The 23,947-nt window shown below is 36.4% G+C and overlaps 2 protein-coding genes and 1 pseudogene across 2 annotated transcripts; all 3 read left to right on the plus strand.

Annotated features, from left to right (window-relative positions):
- The first annotated feature begins 12,637 nt into the window (after window positions 1-12,637).
- Window positions 12,638-13,333, plus strand: LOC110026914 (dirigent protein 22-like). The gene has a single exon (XM_020728124.1). The coding sequence runs from the start codon at window positions 12,686-12,688 to the stop codon at window positions 13,220-13,222; it is 537 nt and encodes a 178-aa protein (XP_020583783.1). The 5' UTR covers window positions 12,638-12,685; the 3' UTR covers window positions 13,223-13,333.
- Window positions 13,334-18,592: 5,259 nt separating this feature from the next.
- LOC110026926 (dirigent protein 22-like) lies at window positions 18,593-19,253 on the plus strand. Its single transcript, XM_020728138.1, has one exon. It carries the CDS (start codon window positions 18,609-18,611, stop codon window positions 19,152-19,154), a length of 546 nt encoding a protein of 181 aa, XP_020583797.1. The 5' UTR covers window positions 18,593-18,608; the 3' UTR covers window positions 19,155-19,253.
- A 1,735-nt stretch (window positions 19,254-20,988) lies between these two features.
- Window positions 20,989-23,947, plus strand: part of LOC110026893 — a 19,307-nt pseudogene continuing 16,348 nt past the window's right edge.

Consider the following 23,947-nt stretch of genomic DNA (forward strand, 5'->3'; position numbering starts at 1 on the left):
AATTGGATTGCAAATGAAGTTCAGGGTCACCTTGAATTGGGTCTTGTCTCAATTTTTCAAGTAAAAATTTTGAGTTTAATTCAACTATTTAGAACTATTTATTTTTATGTCTACTGTATGAGACAATTACGTGCGTAATTTTTCAATTTTATATACTTACAAATATAACATTTAAATAGTTTGGAAATAAATGAAAAAATCATTAAACAAATATGTTTTTAAAAATAAATGAAAAAAAAATTAAAAATAATAAAAAATAAATTGATACCTAAAAAGCCTTAGAATTTTTTTTATTGACTTTTGTCAATATAATTTAAATTTATTATCATTTATGTATTATATATTATAGGCATTTAATGAAAGTCCATTTAATGTATGAGATGTTTTATCAAAACTTGTGAACTTAATCATATGAAGAAAATAAATTGCACATTAGCATTCATATCAATCAAACAAAACTCATGAATATTTATGTGAAATATGCCAGTTTTTTCAGTCTATGTATGGGTTAGAAGTAGGGGTGTAAATGAGCCGAACACAAGCTGCATGAGCGAGCCTAGGCTCGGCTTGTGTTCAGCTCGTTCATATTTCGAGCTCAAGAAGTGTGTTTGTGTTCGGCTCGTTTGATTAGCGAGCCCAACATGAGCCGTTCCACAACCAGTCATTTTGACAACCCAAATCACGTAGTCATAAGATATTAATAATGATTGAGGTAAAGTTTAAAACATTATTTGAATTTAATTTAATAATTTATATTCTATTTTTTTCATTAATATTTTTAATTGATTATAAATCTGTAGCCTTGTAATTAATTAATTTAATTGATTATAAATCTTATGCAGTTATCCTACCATCATTCTAAGAATTATAAATATCGAACTATATCATGTTTAATTTATATTAAATTTATAATGTGTTAAAAAGTCACAAGCCAACAACCCACTAGAGTTGCACAAAATTCTACCCAAACTGAATCCTTATAATTCTCGTTCGCTCATCATGATATGGGTGTGGGTCCCACGAAGTCATCAGTAAAGAAGTGAGGGATGCAATCATGACATGTGTCAACTGACAATAATTTCAATTAAATTAAGGAAAAAAAAGGGTAACGAAAATGACTTTTGGTCCCGGAAATTGGGTCTATGGGAGGGACGACTGTCTTGAGTGGATGATATTGAAAGGGAGGTAAACGAAGAAGAAATCTGCCATCTGCAATAATTAATGATGAGGAATTAGAAAAGCCGGCACAGAATATGAAATGCCCATTCAAACTTCCTTCTAGACTGTTCATGTGATAAGCATCATATAATAATTATGAGTATTTAATCATGTTAAGGTATACCTCATTGATTACGTCAGAGTGACAATCTTTGGTTTTTTTTTTTTTTTTTTTTTTTTTTTTGCCCAACCGCCGCTTCTCAGCGCTTCAAGTTTTTATGAAATTTAAATCTGGATTTTCTTTGTCCGGGGAATATTTCCCTCACCGTAACTGACGAATATTTCATCCTGCAGCAAGAATAAAAAAGGTAATCAAGACATCATAATTGACATGAATCTCAAAGTAATCGAGCGTTTCAAGATGGTGACTAGATAATCGAGGCATCGAGCCACAAGAATGTGATCCAAGTCGATTTTTCAATGACCGAAACCTCACTGGGAGCCACCTGCGTATTATGGTGAGGAATTCAAGCGGCGGGCCACGCCTACTTTCTCGAGCAGTTTAAGTTTTTCACAAGTGCGCTTGACAACAGCATATCGGCCGACCGAACTTTTACTTCTGCAGACACGATCGTCATTCGATTGGTCGCCTCGATCGACTGAATTTAAGCGCGTCAACCAGCTGGTTGCCACCACATTTGAATTCAAATTGTGATATAAATTTGACAACAAATCCTCACTATTAATTTACATGAAGGACTGTTTCCATAATCGTTTCCTCCTTCTTGTAACCGTGCAAATATACCTCTATAAATAGGAGGTAAAATTGCGAATCAAAAGACCTCTCTCTATTTCTCTATAGTGATTTTCTCAATTACTTTACTTTCTCTCTCTCATTCTCCTTCTCCTGACTTTAACTCTCAAGGTGAGTTTCACAAATGACAATTCATGATTCAATATCTTGAAAGGTAGTGTGATAAGCATGGACATGTCACATGCTAGAAGCGGAGCCAACTCCAAAGAAGAATCCTTGTGTAGAGAAACAACGACCATAGAGTTCAACAGAGAGACGATGCTCCACGACATACAAAAATAGGTTCAAGCATTGCAAACACAAATAATGGACCAATTTGGGGCTCTTCGGGCAGTCATAATTCTGCTGAGCGCTCGACTGCCTCCCATGGATGGAGAGTCATGGGGAACCAGTCCCCAGAAGGCTCCCCTTGGCAGTTCGCTAGTGCCCCCATGGTTGGTCCGACGACCGACCAACCGAGGTACTAGAAGATTCCCAACCGACAGATAACACTGCATCTATGAATTGGTCCCACGTCGGATGGACCAAGAGGGAAAGTTTGCTCGACCAGTTATGGGTAGCGTCTTCTCCCGAAAGATTTTGGAAACAATACCCTTGAAGAAGCTCAGGATTCCCCACTTTGACTCCTACAAAGGAATGAGTGACCCGACGGATCACCTTGCTTCTTTTGAGTCACCGATCGGGGTTTTGCAGATCTCAGATAATTAAAGAAAAGTAGGAGCAGACACCTCAACTTCTTACTTAGAATACCCTGAAAATGGAAAAAAAAATATATAAGGTGACTCAATTGAAATAATCTATTATGAATGGTGAGTACATATGTTCAATCTTCTCCCAAATTAGAAAATATGGAGTTACAAAGATGATAAGTGTAAATGTACAATAATAGTTCATTGATAATAATCATAGTCTAACTGTAATGAATATAATTCTTAGTGATAGTAGGTTATAAGGGCCGTTATTGAAAATGGAGGCAGTAGCCTGATTTGAATGTTGTAGATGATGGTTGTTGTGTCAACTTGTCATATAGGTCATAGTTGAAAGTTATGGTAGTACTTGGTCATGTTAGCCACAAAAGGTTTCTACACAAGCGTCGGTTGGCTACATAGATCATAGTAGGAAGTTAGAGAAGTTGTGTACCACATAGGCCATAGTTGTCCACATAGGCCGTAGTGGTTAGCTTTGAAGATGTTCGTAGATTGCAGAGGCAAAAGTTGAGTGATGCACAAGTTGTGGGCTATATTGCAGTGATTGGTCACGTAAGATAGAGTGGTGATGTCTGTAAGTTGCAAAGACCAAAGTCGGGAGCTGCACGAGTTATGTGCCATGTAGATAGTAATTGGTCAAATAGGTAGCAGTGGTGAGCCATGCAGGGTCTAAAGGACTTAAGGGCTGGATTCAGAAGCTGCACAATTTGTGGCCCACGTAGCCCATAGTTGGATATGAGCTATAATTATAAGCTTTGATGAACTCTGTAGACCAAAAAAGCTAGAGTTGAGAGTTGCAAGGGATTGAAGTTATGTAGCCGCAATTAGTTATGGCCATAACAATGATCTATGATGATGCTCGTAAGCCATAGAGGCGAGAGTCATAAATACAAAGAGAGAACTTCCAAAGTCTGAAGAAAGTCATCATGTTCAAGGTGCATTGTTACACCTTTTTTGTGAGGAGTTGTTGCCTCATATGTGGGGTGTTTATTTGCACCATCATCGGGGTTTCTCGTTACACCATATTAGAGTGCATTGTTACACCATCCTTGTGGAGCATTGTTGTATGGTGTACTAAATGATGTATTGTTCTATCAGATGCTTCTCTGATTCGCAACGCACGTTGGGATTCCATAATGCACATTGTAACTACGTAAGGGATTTTACTGCAATAACAGGTGTCGATTGATGGTGGTTGGCCATGGTAGGCAGGTAGTGGTCGATGCAATGGTCGATGGTGATCAGTGGCTGCAAGAGCCGGAGGAATTCATTGGTTCTTCTATGTAGAATATTGTACTTCAACCTCTACTTCTCCATACTCAAGTCTTCCTTTGGCTCAGTGTCTAGATTCTCCTCTCAAAAGGGGGTAAGAATCTATTTATAGAGCCTGAGGGAGACTCCTCTGCAAATAAGAATAGAATCTAGGCCATTACATCAGACGGCCCGGAGAGTTTCCCTTTATCAGATGGTGTTCAGTGGACCTTTAATTGTCTTAATGATGTCAAAATTGAGCGATCCTTAGCTCGTTCAATTTATCTTGTCGAGACGCTCGATTTGACTTTAAGTTTGACTAATTTAAAATTCATTTGACTTTAAGTTTGACTAATCCAAGAAGTTGTTTAATGGTTTGATCTAGGCTTAAATATTTGAGTCGGATTGGACCAATTTTCTTATTGTTGGGTTCATCTCATTAAATCGACCAGTTTGACTATATTTTTGTTGAAATCAAAGTTTTGTATGATTTTTAATAGAGTTTTGAATGTTACTTGCACAAAAATTACCTTGAGATTTGTGCTTTACCTTGAGATCCATGCTTGATGAAGGAAACTAATTGATGACATATCAAAATTGAATAATTAAATTTTTATCTTATACACTCAAAAATGATCTGTTTGAATCTCTAGACAATATAGCAGTCTAGATTAAAAGAAATAAAACAATATACATCCCTATGATGAAAGCTACAAGTATTCATGAAGCTGATCGGTGGAAGAATAGCCAGTTGACTGTAGGAGTGTCGAATGCCTGAAGGCTAGTCAAACAACCAAAAGGTCACCAAAGTCAACAAGGGACATACATTCACACCAATGACCAAACAAAGGTCTAGTACCTATAGCAATCTTAGAACTACGAACATGAGGCCCTCTCAAAAACTTTCCCAAAGCCCTTCAGAAATCACCAATGATGCATAACGAATTTGATCGATCATGTTAAGTCCGACTGGCTACCACTCTCAGAGCCGACTGACTTTTCAAAGTGAAGGCCAACTAAAACCAAGCAAAATACACGACCAACGACCAGCTCTGTCAACTAACCAAAGGACCAGTCAATCAAAAGTTATAGGCAAAGCTAAAAGGTGTCAGAATCAGTTACAAATATGAATAAGATGATAAAAGACAATAATACCCTGTAACACCCCTATTAAAGAAGAGGTTGACATATAAATTTACACCTTTTCCCCTCTATCTTGAAGAAATATGGGGATCCAAAGAATGCATTGGGGGCTTTCAGCTCTTCTCTCTAGACCCATATTATATAGGGATAACTCTCTCTCATTATCCCTTGTAAACCCTACTTTTAATACATAAAAATGAGTCACAGAGCACAATGATACCTCAGTTATGTATGTTTTTTCATTTTTTTCTCTCTTCCTTTCTACTCTTCCCTCATAGTTCCTACCGCTTTGATCCTTAGGAATGCCTCACAAAACAAATATGGACTTAACATTCTAAAAGATGCAACGAGCGTAGAGCATGCTCAAGAGGGAGAATCAAGCTTACTGATCTTGCTTGCCCGAGATGGGATAGATAGTTAATACTAGTCTGACTTCAAAAAGAATTTTCTAGCTATAGTCTGAATTTTCTTATTATTTTAATTCTAAGAACAACTATGCTACCAATAAGAAGGGAAGCAACAGTAACGAGAAAAAAAGACATCTTATAGACACTCTTAATGGAGAGCACACTTAGACGTTCATGCAATGACAGATTTGGAGCCAAAAAATAATATTTCTGTCATCTTCCTACAGGCTTTAGCTTGGAGGTGAGTACCACAAAATGAATGACCAACTTTCAACGGTCAAAATGAGCTGACCGACCATACATGCGCACCACTCAGACAATTCCAAATGGCTGACACATTACCAAGTGGATAAACGAAGTTTACTTCAAAACTTATTTGATGTTATGATAAATTTTTCTAATGTTTCTCAATTCTAATTGACACTTAGGAAACTTGAATACAAGAAGCAACGTCGACACTAGCCCCAAAAAGGTTCGATCGGCAGAATAACCTACAACGCTCCCACATCAGAAATCTTGGTCTCCAAGCTTGAATTGAATAAAGCTTTAAAAGTGGATCCATTCTTAGTAGCAACAAGCTCCACAAAGTATAAGACACAAATAAACTCAGTAGTAAGTCTTGATGATTACTGATACCGCTTCCAGGTGCACTCGCACTCTGGGGGCTCACACAAGTGTACGTGTCATATTAGTAATATCGGATTTTTGAGTTCGAAATTTTGATCCAACATAAAATGAGGGAAATAGATTTTAAGAAAAAGTTCTAGCCTACTAGTTTTCGATCTTAGCTAGGAATTGAAAATAGGTAACTACAAACTACTTCTACAGAATTGCAAACTATTTTAAATGTTAATTCATACAGAAATCCCACTTAACTTATTTGGATTAGTGAATGTCAACTTATAAAGTTACCCTCCCTTGTAATGAATTGAATGGAACATAAGAAATTTAAAATGCTAATTGTAAATGCGACTAGTGACAAATAGGAGCAACTTTCTTTTTTACCCTCCCGAATGCCTAAGGAAAATTGGTTAAAATGACTTTGATTCCTTAAATTTCATTTTCATCAAAGACTATTTCCATAACATTTGCATTTTTCTATGAAGTACTTGCACCATACCCTACAGTTCAGTTTGATTAATCAAGTTGATTCCACCATAGCTCTCCCAAGTCATTATGGATCACAACAAATTTTAATGATTTACTTGGCCAAGTCATTATGAAGTAGTAGATGTCCGGTCGATAGAAAATAAAAAAATAAGGGGCAACGGCAGTGACGATATAAATGTCCAATAGGTTTTAAATCAACTTAAGCTCCTGTCATAAGGGAAGTTGTAGTCTATACCATAACTGGTCTCGGTGACCATTGAGTCTTCACTAAAGCTGTCGGTCGCCCTCTCACTCGAGCAAACAACTCTGAACCTATGGTCGAGTCAAAGTCGAAGGCCTCCTCCACACAAAAGCAATGTGGGACGGTGACGGGATCGACCGCTTGGTCACAGCTACCAAACCAGAAGTTTGCAGAGTTCACTTTGGAGCCATAAAAAAGTCGAACGTAAAAAACGAAAAGAAAAAAAAGCCACGTGACAGAACTAAGGGAAAAGACAGAAAGCAAATAAAGGAACCCCTCGACCTTATTTATAGGGACCCATTGAAAGATAAAAAGCCGCGCGAGGATTTCGAGAGAAAATACCACGTCTACGCAAAAATCAAGACAAAAAGAGAAATTAAATCACTTTTTTATTTCAATAATAAGTTAATTGTACTCGGATTTTAATCCGTCAACAGATATTTTACAAACTAGTTCTCGATCGCCACAACCATGACCAATCCCTTTCTAACCAACCTCTTATATAACATTTGGCCGTCAAACTTAAACTAGTTCGCTCGAACATCGTCAATGTGCGCCTTCAAAATAAAAGCATCTTCTCTGAATTCAAAAACTTCACGACAAAGAACAGTAATAGAAGAAATTGAACAAGTCTCTACAACAAGCATTGCTATGAGCAAAATCTCAAATGCACGGCCAAAGTGGACAGTAGAATGGCTACGTACATTGCCAGACCTTGATGATTGTAACAAAAAAAGCCCATTATTGATGGGCTTGTGGGCCCAACAACTCAAAATATTTTTTACATTTAATCATCACTTAGAGTGGAAATTTTGTTGTAAGAATTTACACTGAATTAGTTTTTTTTTTATTATTATTATGTTATTTAAAATATGATAGATTGCTTTATAGTGTTTAGTCGTAACTTTAAAACATTGAATTAAAAAAATAAATAAAAATAAAAAAAAAACCTAGATAAGAGAGAACCTCCACATGAGATCATTGGGGAAAACACCGGGCTTACAAAGAAGAGGACTTCCGAGGCAACATTTTCAACGCTTTGCTTGAAGATCACCACCACACCCTCATTTTATTCTTATTTTATTGTTATATTCTAGAATTATTTTTATAACATGAAGTTATCTCTTACAACTAAGGATATGTACTAAGGGTCTGTTTGGGGCAGTTATTATTTATTAAATAATTTGTTAATAAATTGATTAAAAATAATTTGCTGATAAGCTAGGCGCGATGACTATTATTAATTTTTATTTTTTTGGGAAAAATCAGACCGCAGTCAGAAAGTTACCAGCACAACTAGATAGGTGTTGTGTGAAAATGTTGTTTTTAGCATTTTGAAAACACATAAGCTGCGAAAATGCAGTTACACAAATATGTCTGGTATATTTTCAAAATATTACCGCACCAAATAAGTTACACCAAATAGATCCTAAATCAATTAAAAATGTGATAATTATAACGAAAATATTGACCATTTATTTTTTTAAAAAAAATATAATTTCCTCTTAAGAAATTTACAATAAGTCTTCGTGAATGAAACCAGCTCGGTGGAATCGTGACGCGTGCAAATGCGTAGAAAATCAAAGTCCCACCGACCTTTGCGTGTGAAGTATTTTCTCGATCGAGTTCAAGATCGGCGGAATTATTTTTTCAAGCCACGAGTCCAGCAACGCCACCTGTCCGGTCTTGCTTGAAGTCAGATAAAGTAACCACAAGATATATTTATTTATTTTTAGATGGGAAGCATCATCCATCCCCTGCTTCCTGATCTGAACTCCTCAGCGGATCACACCCACGCCGCCCTATGGACAACCGCTCAATTCAATTCGCAGTAACAGCAGCAGTCTCGGTTTCTCATAATGTTGACCGCCCCCCCCCCCCCCCCCACTAAAATGTTGACCGAGATCCCCTTCTCCACCTTATTAGTCAGCAAAAGGAAGACGACATTCTTAGAGCATCATTTTTCTATTTTTATTTTTATTTTTACTGTGTAAATTTTAGGAAAATATTATAATATTTTTTAGACCAATAAAAAAAAAACGGAATAATTAATCAATTAGAGTCATCTGTCCAATAAACAATTACATGTGGATTACATATTTTTGTATGCGGATTATTTGAGATATCTAATTGGTTATGAATCCATTATGCATTCTGTATGGCCAGAAAATACCCCCTCGTTAAGCTAGGTAAAGTCATTGCAAGAGTCGCGCAAGCAGGGATTTTTCTCTTTTAGGTCGGCCTCCCTGGTTCGGCCTCCTTGGACTGGCCAATCGATCCACTAAACACAATGTATGAAAAAAATTTACCAATAATAATCTTCTCATCAAAGGCCAATGGAAGGACTAATAAAAAAACTAAGTCTAGCTACTAGTTCATGAAAAAGTATTTTTTGAACTTATGAATTTTTCATTCTTATTACAATATCGCTTCCAAGAAGTAAAAAAGTCAGAGTCGTGCACCTCTCTGAGATAGGATAAGCCATCGTCGGAGTTGTGCATGCAAGGATTTTCCCCCTTTAGGTTGGTCACCCAGTCCCTCAGGTCGCCCCCTTAGTTTGGCCTTCCAGGTTCGGACTTCCTAGTTCGGTGTCCTGGGGTAGGCCAACAAACTACAACTGATCGCCCAATGTCGACATGCTCCAATGCTTCAAAATGAAAAAAGGACCAAATATCCTACACCACTCTCCTTAAAGCAAGGGTATTATTGTAATATTATTTTTTTTCCATTATCTTCATCTATAAATAGAGGACATTTGTCATATGTGAAAGAGGGGGCTCTTTCTCTCCCTCAATCTCGCATTGTAATTTTATTTGTGTAGAATAAAAGGGGCAAAAAAGAGCCCAATAACAACCCTCTTTGCCCCCACCCCCCCACTGGACAACTCTCTTTCTCTTTCAGGTTCCCTTGGATTCCCCACTCTATCCTTTGGTCACAAGACAAACGACAGATTTGAGTTCAACACACTCCATGCATAAAAACGGAATAACTATATACCTCTGTAATATATTAAATTAATAAATATATATATATAGTGAGTTTTGAGCAAAAAAAATTGTTATGCGAAAACAATGTAGAAATTCTCACAAAACAATAAAACACAAAAGTTTTATGTGGTCGACATTCAATTTATCTACTTACGCTCTTAGGAAGGGAAATATCATTAACACTAGATGGGGAGAAAGAAATAGGTTAGGGGTTATAACTTCAACACATCTCATCATAACTCACCCATACACCCTTTGTCCCTTTTATAAAGGAAGATTAGGGCATACAAGTAAATAAAGTCAAAAGAGCAAATTACCCCTAATTACAACAAAGCCCATAAACGCAATAATATCCACCTCATCTTTTTTCTTCCAGATAAGTGAGAGATGACCAAATAAGCTCCAAAACTCCAATTCAATTGCACTAAGATGGTTTCCTACATACTCCTCTCCCAAAGGGATCAAGCCTTTGTATAGTTCTTAAAATACTCAAATGGGCAATCCGTTCTGAGCTCGAATGTTCTCGAAACTCCTGCAATAGACGAATTTCTGGATTCGTAGTACCTTCTGAACATAAGCATTTTGTAAAATCCAAATCTTTTTAGCTATCTTGTACCTGAGAATCTTCATATCGAGAATTCTGCAAGCTTCACCCAACACATTTATTTCAAAATATTTAGATAGTTAATTCTTCATAACATAATCTGACTAGCATATGCAAATATTTTCAACATATAAAAACAAGTAAATGAACTCATTGTTGGGCAGCTTCTTGAAATACACATAATGATTATATCAACTCCTCTTGACATGTGCTGTTAAAACTGTTATACAACTATTGTGGTGTCTTCTTCAATCCATACAAAGACTTATCTAGTTTGCAAACCAAGTCTTTCGATGCTCCATATCCAGGCGATTGCAACAAATAGATCTCTTCTTGCAATTCATTGTGTAGTAATGCAGTCTTTACACCAAGTTGTTCCAAGATCAGACTGTGTTAAGCTAAATGTTCTAAGAGAACACTGATCGAGGGTCGCTTGACCACTGAGAAGAACACCTCATCATAAACAATCCATTTACATTACACAATGTCTTTTGCCACTAATCTTATCTTATACCGCACATAAAATCCATGAGATTCTTCCTTCTTTGCACGTACCCATTTGCACCCGATAACTTTCCTTCCCATAGAAAGCTTCACCAACCTCTAAGTACCATTCTTCCAAAAAGACACCAACTCTTCATAAATTGTCACTCTTCAAAGATCACAGACTGCTCTTCACCGCTTCTTTGTAGTTACAAGAATTTTTTTTCTACATTGTTAAAAGTGCAAATGTAATGTGATCCTCAACTAAGCTAGTTTTGGGATATTTTGGCTCCTAATCCTGCTCTTAGCAATAGATTCCTAACCAGGAGTCTCATCCTCAGTATCTTCTTTCACTTCCTCTTGAGTATTATCAACATATAACTCCTAAGCTGCAACTGAATCAAACATCTGAGTCAAAGTGGATGAATTCTATGGAACTATTGAAGTTGCATCAAATTTTAACTTCTATTGCATATTTGTGGTCTCAATAGAACTCTTCACTTGCTTTGAGTCCTGATTTTTTAATAAGCTTATCTCTTCGAATATAACATATCTGCTAATGGAAACCTTCGTTTCTGACTGATATATAGCTTGAATCCTTTGACATGACTCCTAAAACCAATAAAGATTGCCACGTGGTTCTAATTTATTATTCTACATGAGGCAGTAAGCAGGATACCTAAACACTCTCATGTGTTCATTATCTCTAGCAAGATACCTCGATCACATCTTCTTTGTGGTTTTCTTCTCAATAGTTGTATAAAGCATATGGTTCACCAAGTGACAGACATAGTTTATGGCTTCAGCTCAATATACTCTATCCAACTCAACATTGGATAACACACACCGAAATTTCACCATCAAAATCTTGTTCATCCTCTTTACCACCTCGTTTTGCTGTAATGTCCCTTGAATAGTGAAGTGATGCTCTATCATAGTTCTCTGAAACTCTTGCAAGAAAGCATCTGAAGTGTATTCAACCCAATTGTCTGATCTAATACATTGGATCTTTTTACCAATATAAGTTTCAAGCCACATTTTCTAAGTTATGAAAATCTCTACAACCTTACTTTTATTCTTCATGGTGTACACCTAAATATACACGAAGTAATCATCAATAAAAGAGAGAAAGTATCATTGTTCACTAAATGATGTTTCCTTCATCAGACCTCAAACATCTGTGTGAATATACTCTAAGATATACATTTTGTATTGTGAATGACAGTACCAAACGATACCCATTTTTTCTTGTTAAATACACAATGTTCACAAAAAAAATTAACTTGTTGGTGCTTGCACCTTTGATCAATCATCATATCACCAAAACCTGAAATAAAGCCTCTCTAGCATGTGCTAGCCGCATATGTAATAACAAAGTGAGCTTAAAGAATCATCAGCAACACCAAACATTCCAGTCATATACTACATTGAAGATAATAAAGATTGTGATAATGAATCTCCTTCATAAATATTATTACTCCATGGCATATCCTCATAACTATCACATCAATAATTACCTTAAAAAATTTGGACTCTAAAGCTTTAACAGACAGTAACATAATAAAATTATAAAATATAATATATTTTATTCAAATTCATAATTAAAAAAAAATACAAAAATCCCATTTAGTCAGCAGTTTACACTTTCTTTTTACGCAAATCATGTGAAATGATTTCACACAGGATGTGATAATTTCTCCATCGCCTTTCCTATAAATAACCACCTACCTTTCTATACTCCGTACCTTAAACTCACGATTCCCCTCCTCTGCTAACATCCATGGCTTCTCGTCTCCTTCTCTCCTTCCTCCTCTTCCTGCTCATCTCCATTGCCACCTCCTCCCCTCCTCTCCTATCAAACCTCAAAGAAAAACAAACCCACCTCCACTTCTTCTTCCACGACATCGTCAGCGGCCGCAACGCCACCGCCGTTCCAGTCACCAAACCCGCCGCCGGAGCCCATCCCCAGTCGTTCTTCGGCATGATAGCCGTAATGGACGACCCGCTCACCGACGGGCCCGACCGCAACTCCACGCTCCTGGGCCGGGCCCAAGGCCTCTACGCCGCAACGGACCAGGAGGAGGCCAGCCTTCTCATGACCATGAACCTGGCCTTCACGGCGGGGAAGTACAACGGCAGCGTTCTCTCCGTGCTGGGCCGCAACCAGCCCCTCCACCCGGTGAGGGAGATGCCGATCGTCGGAGGCAGCGGGCTCTTCCGCTTCGCGAGAGGGTATGCGCTGGCACGGACTCATTGGTTTGATCTCACCACCGGTGATGCTACCGTGGAGTATAATGTGCATGTCATACATTATTGACAAGTGCTGTTTCTACATGAATGAGTTGGGAGAGTGACGATACGCATCGTTGGTTTTGTTCTTGTACCTGAATAAACTTTTTAGTGAAAATTAGTGTTTTATTTTCGTTTATACTCCGCTTTGAGAATTAAATTATTTTGAGCTAAGTACGGATGTCAGTTCATCCAAATCAGATAAGAAAATGGTTCGGCTAAACTAGGTCAATCCGAATCCGACTAAAATCATAAACTGGTTGAAAAATTTAACGGGAACCTGAGTCGACCCATACATGGTTAATTCAAACTATAAATAGTTGAACTTTATGGCATGTCATCACAACTGACCACTACGGCCTATGTAACCAACTGCAACCTACGTGGTTCACAACATTTGGAGATCCCTATTCCAGCCCCCACGGCCTACAAATGTTGTCATTGCTCACAACTAAGACCTACACAAATAACTACCACGTACATGGTTCACAATTTGTGTCGTTTCTTACTTTAGCCCTTGTGATCTATGGACATCTTCACGACTCATCATAATAGCCCATGTGACTAACTACTGCCTATGTGGCTCATAGCTTTAGTAACTTCCTATTATGGCCTATGTGGTCTATCGACGCTAAGCAACTATCTGTGGTCCAAAAGACCAACTACTACAATGACTTTTAACTATTGTCTATATAACAAGTTGGTACTACGACCATCGTCTATAACATTCACAAAGGACTACCACCACCAAGGCAATTGACTACGACCCATGCAACATACTTTCTTCAAGAGCTACATTCATTGCAGTCATATTACACATATTATCGATTACCTACTATTTTACATTTATAATGATCATCTTTACTCCTTCCTAATTTAGGAAAAAAAATTGGCTTGTGTACTCATCATTCATAGTGGAATACTTCAACTGGCCTAGGTCCCATGGTATTTTTTCTTTTTTAGTGTTTTTCACGTAAAAATTGAGGTGTCTCCTATTGCTTACTTCTCTCTTTGATTACAAAGTATGTGTTGGATTTATGTTTAACACTAAGATGCTAAATAATCAATTTGTCGTTGCAGACGTTCCGACACATATCAATTATAATGAAAAACTACAATAACATGTTCTTGAAGAAATATTTTTTGTAGAAATTATTTAAATAAATGTAACAGGTAATGTATAGTGTTACAATGATAATATTAAACATAATTGTTTGAAAGAATGCTTTATCAATTTTAAAAATATACTTTCATCAAAATGTTTTTTCAGCATTTAAAAGCATTTGTAATCGAATTTAGACATCATAAAAATTTAATACAATGATTAACTAGCACTTATGATATTTTATCTTGACAAAATAATAACCGATGATAAAATATATTCATCAATTATTATTTGCTTATAATTGATGGCTTAATAAGTCCGTAATAATTAAAAGCGTCCAAAAAAATATTAGTATTGATAAGCAATGATCTGTCATATAATTATACAGTCGCAAATAATCCATATCATAAATCGTAGCCAGACCTTCCAAAAATAAATCTTTTTTCTGACGAAAATTGAGGCTGTCAATTTTACTGTTGGTTTTAGCATTTTTTTTCTATAGCGTTTGTTTGTAAATCACACCCTAAAGAATTGAGCCTAAGCCAAGAGAGAGATAGAGAGACAAAGAGAAAAGTGAACAGTAATGAATAATAATTCACCGTGTCTTATTCATGAAATGATCTTCTCTTTTATTGGGGAGAAAGTACAATATGATGATATTACATTTTTTCTATATTTTAATGACGTTTCACGATATTCAAGGTATTTTATATGTATGATCCTATCTCTCAGGTGCTTTGGCTTGATCGGCTAAGCTATTATGGCTTTAGCTCAACAGGATTGGTTCAATTAGCTAGGATTAGTTGGCATCTCCGATCGACTGAGCTTAATTGGCTTTAGGTCAACATGTCTGGTTCATATCACTAGGCTTTGTTAGTGTTGTCGATCGTTTGATCTAGTTTGACTATCGACCCTCGATCTCTAATGAGGAACTCCTGTTGGCAGAGCAATGATGGACTATCGAGCAGGGTAAATCGTCGTAACCTGATTGACAGGTCACTCTTCAATGAGGAGAGCCTACTAGATGACTATAAGACTCTTTATTGTATTATTAATTCTTGATCCCTGATAAAAAGTTTCAAAAGCATCAATGGGATGATTTGTGATATTGTTGGGTTGCATCTTTCCTCACATCAGACCTACCAGAAGGTAGTTGCTACCTTCGGTCGGATTTCTTATGATGGTTGGCTTGAATATATCTTTGTCTTGTTTAGGATTGAATAGCTCAGAGTCAGTCACCTTTGTGACTCAATTAGCTTAGACCTTGCTTTCTTTGGCTCGAATGGTTGCATCTGATCAAATAAGTAGGTCTTCAAGTCAATGTCGGCGTACTCTTCTTTATCGTACTTTCTTTCTTCTAGATCGTTAGATATTCTCATGATCAGTGTTTATATGTTTTTGGTGTACGTATTTTAGTTCATTGACTCTCTTACTTTTGAAGAAGATGATGTGATAAAAATAAAAGAATTTAATGAAAAAAGAAGATATTATTTATTTTTAATCAGTGATTCAAAAATTGAACTAGATTACGATATCTTTGGTTCTAATAAATAAATCTTGATGAAACTTTTTGACATTCTATATTTATTTTTCAACTTTTCTTTTGAATCGATTTGTTTCCAAGTGCTATCATTGAGAATATGTTAGATCTTCCAATCAGTCCCCCCAGTAAGAAAATGTTTTTTGTCACCTTTGGGAGATCAAATGAGTTGTACCTCCCAGAATATGAAAAGAATAAGAAAAGTAATACCAAGAAGCAAAAAGTGCCCGTGTCAGTGCATCAATTAAGTTTGTCTGATTCATTCATCAGTCATCAATGGATGAAAGTTCAACGATTGACCTGACCATTAATTCATTGGCTCAACCGTCTGTGGTAGTACAAGACCTACCAATTGAATGTACCAAGGATAAAGTTGTTAGTGCTTTGTCATCACTCGAGATGCAAGAAGCTATTGGTACTCTACTATTGCTTAGGATGCAAGAAACTACTGATGCTTTGCCGCCACTCGATGAGAGCAACTTATCAGTTTATCATCTTAGTGTGATAGACACCAAGCTATGAGGAGTTTCGCTCTTATTTGTCAGTTTTGATTTTCTCTGGGTCTCCTTCTCTTTACTTCATTTTTTATGTAGCTGGACTGCTGGACTTCGGTGATGATTCGCCTTTGAAAAACATTACAACACCAGTGGTGGTTGTTCAAGCATCAATTGAATGTGACCGACTCTTGAACAATCGACGATGATCCAAGAAGAAGTAGTTCAGCTATAGGACACATGCATATATGATTCCTCCACCATTCTTTGGGTCACTGATGAGCACAGCCAAATGACAACTCCATATGTCCTTGACCTTGCCTTTTATAAGGAACAATTTTGTTTTGGCTTGAGACAGCATCAGTTGTCCTCCATCAGGCTGAAAAATCGAAATTTTTATGTTCAGGGGCCCTTTCTCCAAGTCCAAGAAGATAGTACTGAATCGGGTGATGGTGGAATCAGTAGGGGCGAAGACCAACAACATTTTGTCCACTTGTATCTCAGTCTGTTGATTCTCAACCGGTGTTACTTTAGGACGACAGGCCATTTACTTAACCAACTAATAAAACTTGAGCTAATTAACAACCCAAATATAAGCTCTTCAAGAACTCCTGGCTATTTTGAAAGCCATATCGACCCACAATATGGGAGAGTTCAGAGGTAGAGTTGTCACGACTGATTAAAAGTCTATTTGTGACAACTATAACTATTTGAAGAAGCAACCGTAAAGTTACTGAAAAAAAAAATACTCTTCCAAATAATACGTCAACTATTATAAATTTTTTTTTTTGAAATAATTAGAACACAACTTTTTCATCAGCTACCGCACTTAAATTTTATTTAAGAAAACATTCAAACTCCCTTCAACCATTGCGGACGTCGATGCATGTAAATTTATTTTTATTTTATAAATCAAGATTTTCCGACGCACCGCCACGTGCCCGAAGTGCGGATGGAGAGATTACAAAGCTTTGTCGTTATTTCTGTTACCGTGCCGGGACCACTTTGCGCGTGGCAAAGCTTCATGCATGCAACTCTTGCTTCGTGTTCCAAACACCGCAGCAGATCAGCGCCGCCTAATCAAGGCTTTAATACTAGAAACTCCCATAAGCCTCGGTTTTCCATAACGTTGACCAACCTACAAAAAATATTGACGCATTAATCCCCTGCCGCCCACCCGCCCCCAAAACACCGTACACGTTTCACAGCCCAGCGCCGCTACTCCCTAATTTCAGACTTAGAAGCACAAAAGTCAATTTAACTTTGACTAACATTCGAACGTAAATACAAATATATTATAAGAAGGCTATTTTCTCAATTTTAATTTTATTTTAATCTTTTGGACATGTTTAGAACTCGCTCATCCCGCACACAAACTTTTAATTGTAGCGAAAGCATGAAACATTAACCATAAATGAGGCCGATTGAACCCATTTTAACTTTCTATTTCTATATTTTATTTTTTACTTTATTTTATTTACATGTTCAATTGAAACAAATATATTTGACACAATTAATTAAAATATGATTGTTAAAAAAAATTAAAAACCTTTAAAAATTATTTTTAGTATGTTAAAAATATATTAATGTGTTTTAAAAAAATAAAATATGTAAGAAAATTCTAGACAAACATATATAAAAAATAAAAAAATAAAAAAAAAATGCCAAAAGAACACTTAAATTTTAGTAAAAATTAAAATCATTTGCGAAACCCGCATACTTCACTCATTAGAATCATCACACACACTATTTATTTCATGTGGAACATTAAATAGTTTTATCTACTTGTTATTTGAGAAAAAAATATTGATTCAGGAATACTTATGCAAAATAATAATAATAATAATAATTTAATACATGAATGAGTTTGTCTGTACATGTGATAGATCCTGATTGGAATCCTGATGCAAAACTACATCAAAACTACTAATGCATTATTTTTTCGTTATTTGAACCATCTAAATCATTATAACAACTCTACGCCCTCCATAAACTCAAAATACTTAAAACTGAACATTTTTATATTTCTTCAATATGTTAACAAATAAACATTAAAATATAATATAAGTAATTCAACTTCATACTCTTAAACATAAAAAATATACTATTAAATCAACCAATTACACTTCTTTTTCATTCAAACTACGTAAAAAAAAAATTTACAAACAAACTAATAATTACTCCATTACTCCTCTCTAATCTTTATATACACCAACCAAACAGCCGTATAGTCATTTATCCCTCTCCTCTCCTCTCCTCTCCTCCACCAATCGCCATGGCTTCTCGTCTTCTCCTCTCCTTCCTCCTCTTCCTCCTCCTCTCCCTCACAGCCGCCCACAAACACAACCTAAAACAAAAATACAGCCACCTCCACTTCTACTTCCACGACAGCATCACCGGCCGCAACGCCACCGCTGTTCCAGTCACAAAACTCGCCGCCGGAGCCCATCCTCAGTCGTACTTCGGCATAATAGCCATAATGGACGACCCGCTCACCGAAGGCCCGGAGCTGAACTCCACCCTCCTGGGCCGTGCCCAAGGCCTGTACGCCGCGACGGGCCAGGAGGAGGTGAGCCTGCTCATGACCATGAACCTGGCCTTCACGGCGGGGAAGTACAACGGCAGCGTTCTCTCCGTGCTGGGCCGCAACCAGCCCCTCCACCCTGTGAGGGAAATGCCGATTGTCGGCGGCACCGGGCTTTTTCGCTTCGCGAGAGGGTATGTGCTGGCAAGGACTCATTGCCTTGATCTCGACACGCTGGATGCCACCGTGGAGTATGATGTCCACGTCATACATTACGGAAAAATACTAGACGTTTGACTCACGCGTTGATCCCTTGTGCCCATAGAATAAGCTTATTAGTAAAAATTGCTGTTTTTATTTTCATTTATATTTCGATTGGAGAATAATATGGTTAAAAGAGAGTTGCTTGTAATAGATGGTGTTTTTTTTTTTTTTTTTTTTTTTTTTTTTTTAAATTTATTAAATAAAAAGAGTGTATTTATTACATGGTGTATGATGTTTTATCAAATATAGGATAAAAAGAGAAATTGTTGTGTATGGATCTTCGGGTGTAAACGAGCCGAACATGAGTGAGCCCGGGCTCAGTTCGTGTTCGTCTCGTTTATATTTTGAGCTCAAAAAGTGTGTTTGTGCTCGGCTCGTTTGCTTAACGAGCTGAATACGAGTTATTCACGAAAAATGAGTCGTTTTGACAACCCTAATCACGTAGCCATAAGATGTTAAGGGTTGGAACAAGTTTAAAGATTATTGTTTATATTAAAGCATCATTTGAATCTAATTTAACAATTTTTATTCTATTTTCTTAATTCATTATTTTAATTGATTATAAATCTTTGTAGCCTTATAGTCAATTAAAATTTTTAAAAATATTACTCATCAATATATATATAATTGATGAGTGGTAATTCGAGCCAAGACGAGCCGAACATGAACGAACAAATTTTTGTTCGTGTTCGGCTCCTGCACATTTCGGAAGAAATTCGGCTCGTTAACTTAGTGAACAAGCTGAACACGAGTTTCTTGACGAGCCGAACACGAGCTGTTCGTGAACAACGAGCTGTTTTGACAGCCCTATATGGATAGTATAATTTATAAAAAAAATATATTTTAAGACTCAAATTTTAGATTTTGATATTAAGAAATTCACTTAGGCATGTGCTAGTGGAAGCTTTTGTTTTAATTACATATAATTAAATAATAAAATCTTATAAATTTCTTAATTATATAAACATATATTTTTTCTTTCATGTTTGAGATATGTTAATTCATAAGAATTGTCGGCCTATTTAACACGTAAATTTTTATATTTTCATATATTAAACTTAGATCGTTAACATCACATAATAAATACAACCTTTTATAACTTCTTAAAATATATGGTTTTATAACCCTAAAATGATATAAATGTTAATATCAAACTTTTGGTGTAAGATATATAAATACATAAAAATTGTGTGGTATGAACGTAAATTTCTCTAAATTACACTGCATAACTTAATTATATTAGTAACATATATTTTAAGAAAATAAATTTATATACATATATTAAGAATTTTGAGTTATCGAGCCCGTGCACGTAGCATATGTAGCAGCAGTGTGCGCTAAAGTTGACTGGGACTTCCCGGAAATACTTCTAGTCATGTACATCACATAAAAATGATATACGGCCCAAAATATTAAGCATATGATCCACACAATATTAAAACAAAAATTGATCCAAACATATGGTAAATAAAATGTGATGTATTTTCTAAGTGGTTGTCTCATCCCGACCTGACGGATGTCAAGTCACTACAGAAATTTAGGATTTTTTCGACGGCTACAGTCTGTTGGTTATGACAAGAAAAACCGTTGTTTTTAATATTACCGACAAAATATCAATGATTTTAAGCTCGTAGGTAAAAGAGAGCCGACCTCAGGCGTCAGGTAGTACTACAATCCGCAATCGTGATCCTTCTGAGTACAATCTATGGAGGTAGGCTGTTGGAGGGAAAAAAAAGGTCGAGTATACTGGCTCGGGTCATAGGTGTCTGCCTACGATGCCCACTTCTCTTCTTGTGCATCTGTAGCTTCTACCTCTACTGCTTAGGAGGAGAAGGACTCTAGGCGTGTTGTCGCATTCGCTGCCGAGATGGAGGTCAGCGTCATTCAGATGATGTCGGAGCTGGAGGCAAACATGAAGGCCAAGCTGAAGGCCGAGTCAGATTCGTTCCGGCAACGTGGCAAGGGAGAGGGTGAGGATGAGGAGATATAAGAGGAGGATTAGGAGGGATATTTTTCTTTTGCTTTTTCTTTCTTTGATTATGTTGTACATTTGAACATACATTTCTTCAAAGAAAAGTAATTTATTTATATTATATTAAATGCATTTTGTTTATTTCATTATTTGATTAGATAATTTATTATTTCGAACACTATTTTAGTTCGTTAAATTCTTGGAATTGTAATTAAATATTACGATAACATGTGTGGTAATGTAAATATGAAAGGGAGAATCTATTTTTTTATTGACAGTGCAAGTTTCCGACAGCCTACCGAAGGTGTAGCGACCACTTTTAACAAATTAGTTTCCATAAATGATGGCTAGACGATGGACTTAATCACCAACGCATAAGCAACACCGAACTGACAACTTAACAGCGTCATAAGAAATCGATGGCCATGAAAAATTTCTGACAGTTTTTTTCATCAGCTATCAAAACCAACTCATCAGCGACACATAACCCACAGTAAGCCCAAGTAAAAAAAGCGACAGACATGACACTTACAACTTGAAGACTGTCGCTAATGCAAACAAAATAAATCATTGGTTATAAAAACTGAAGAGAACCGACAAATTGAAATTTCTTAAAAAATCTACAACAAAAGTTCATCGATTATGCCTCGGAAAGTTTATGTCGTTGGAGTATTATTCGGTTTTAAAATTACTGACAAGCATTTTTTTTATGAGCTTAAAACAGTTGATAAGTCTTCAGAAACATCAAAAGTGATGGTATTTCTCTAGACAACCGATGGCATGTGGTTGTCAGAAAAGAGTATTATTCTTGCTGTGAACTGACTAATGTAAAAAATAAAAGTTTCATTTCATTTAAAGAGAAAATAGTTAATAAATGGATCCAAGGATACTTCAGCCAAGGCATACCCTAGCAGAAATAGCTTTCAAAATAAAAACTATCCACTAGAAGAAAATTGACTTAACTTATTTAACTCTATTTGAGTTTGAAGAGACAGGGACAAATTGTTGTGAGCTTGTAAGATCCTGTTGTAGAGTGGACACCATCTAATTCACCATCGATAGCTCTTATTCTAACAAAGTCATGTAGGCGAATACAGTCTGCATCTCCAAGTTTAGTTAGAGCGCTAATAATCTCAGATAGGCGATAGTCCAACTCCTTATGATCTGCATGGGATGAATGCACCTATTCTTCTATGTCAATAATAAGGTGTATGTGTGGCGATCAATCTGGGCACATCCTCTGAAGGGTTGATCATCTCTTTCCACCATCTTACCCCTCACCCCCCTAGTGAAGCATCATTCAAACTCAGATGGGTTTCATCTTATGTCATTCATATAAACGATAAAATCATCAACCGATAAGAAACCACAGAGTATCTCGATCAAACACAAAAACATACCTATATATTTGATCAATTAAAACAAAATGGGTTATAGAGGAGGAAGTTGTTACAACGACAAAGAATAAGTAGGCAACCAAAAAGTCTGACGTTTCATTGTACCAAGGGTTGTGATGGGCTGTGCAGGTGGTATATCAGACGATTGAATAATGGATCTCGTCTGAGGGAAATCCATGGCCGTGAGTAGAGCGCCCCCGGGAACCACTCAAAAGAGCCAATGTGATATGAAAGAGAGACTCTCGTCTTCCTTACAACAACTTCTTTTTACAGCCACCTTCGAGGTGTTTTATGCCTTTTTCCTCAGCAAATAGTCCATGAAACAACTTGCAATGGGTGCCCGACATTGAAGAAACATGTCCATCACGAGAAATCTCTCAAAACGGAGCACAAAATAAGGGAAAATGACCAAGCAAAACTAGAAAGATATAATCACATATTTTTAAGCAATCATGAGCACAGAAATAAAGGGACTATTAATTGGTAAGAGTTAATTAAAAAATCTAAAACCACTGTTGAGTTTAATTCTCTCTCTTATCACAACCTGTAACTTATGAATATACGAGAGAGTTGGAGAACTAAAATATGTTTGATCAAAGTATGTTGAATTAGATCCGACCACCTTGAATCGGACATGTGTCAAACAATCCACCCTATCAAATACAAAGAGCCGTAAATTGACACAAGGCAAATTATCCAGTCGATCTAACCTGGAAGGAGAATAGAGAATCTTAACAGCATTATCTATATTTCACAATATAACTTTTATTTATCATAAATATGAGAACAGGAACAAGGGAAGGCTAAAAAAGATTATTAGTTTTACAGTCACAACTCTTTCTCTTCTATATTTCTCTCTTTATCTCTCTCCTCCCCACACTGTATTCCTTGGATGTGATCTACACTCAAATCTAAGTTCAACCCGCATGTAATTTTCTGTCAGAGTAATAGCTCTAATGAGTTAAATATACCGTATTCTTTCTTGTTGCTCTCAAAAGAACATTATATTTCTTAAATTCGATACATTAAAAATAAAATAAAAAAAAAGAAAGTTGACATTATTGTAATATCTTCTTTTTCATGCTGGCCAATGTTCCAAAGTTTGAACGGAGGGGATCTGTTAGTCAACATATTGGTGGAGGGTGATCAACATTATGAGCGACTGAGACTTGTGGAATTGGCCGAATTGAATTTGGGCTGAGTTTGGCGCAAGCCGCAGGGGGTGGCATTTTGCGACTTTTGGTTTCAACAGCTAGAAAAATGAAATTAAATCTTGTGCATTAGAGACTAGAATGGTCCACGAGATACCTTGGCAAAGTAGACTTCTTGAACACAATAAAGACAAAGCGAGAGGAGTTGCTTGACAGGTGGCTTGAAAAAAGAGATCCAGCAATTCTAGAACTCTAGGAAAAAAGTGAAGCTGCAAAACTAGATGTATTTATATATATATATATATA

The sequence above is a fragment of the Phalaenopsis equestris genome, unplaced genomic scaffold (genome assembly GCF_001263595.1).
Source record: "Phalaenopsis equestris unplaced genomic scaffold, ASM126359v1 Scaffold000403, whole genome shotgun sequence".
Taxonomy (NCBI): Eukaryota; Viridiplantae; Streptophyta; class Magnoliopsida; order Asparagales; family Orchidaceae; genus Phalaenopsis; species Phalaenopsis equestris.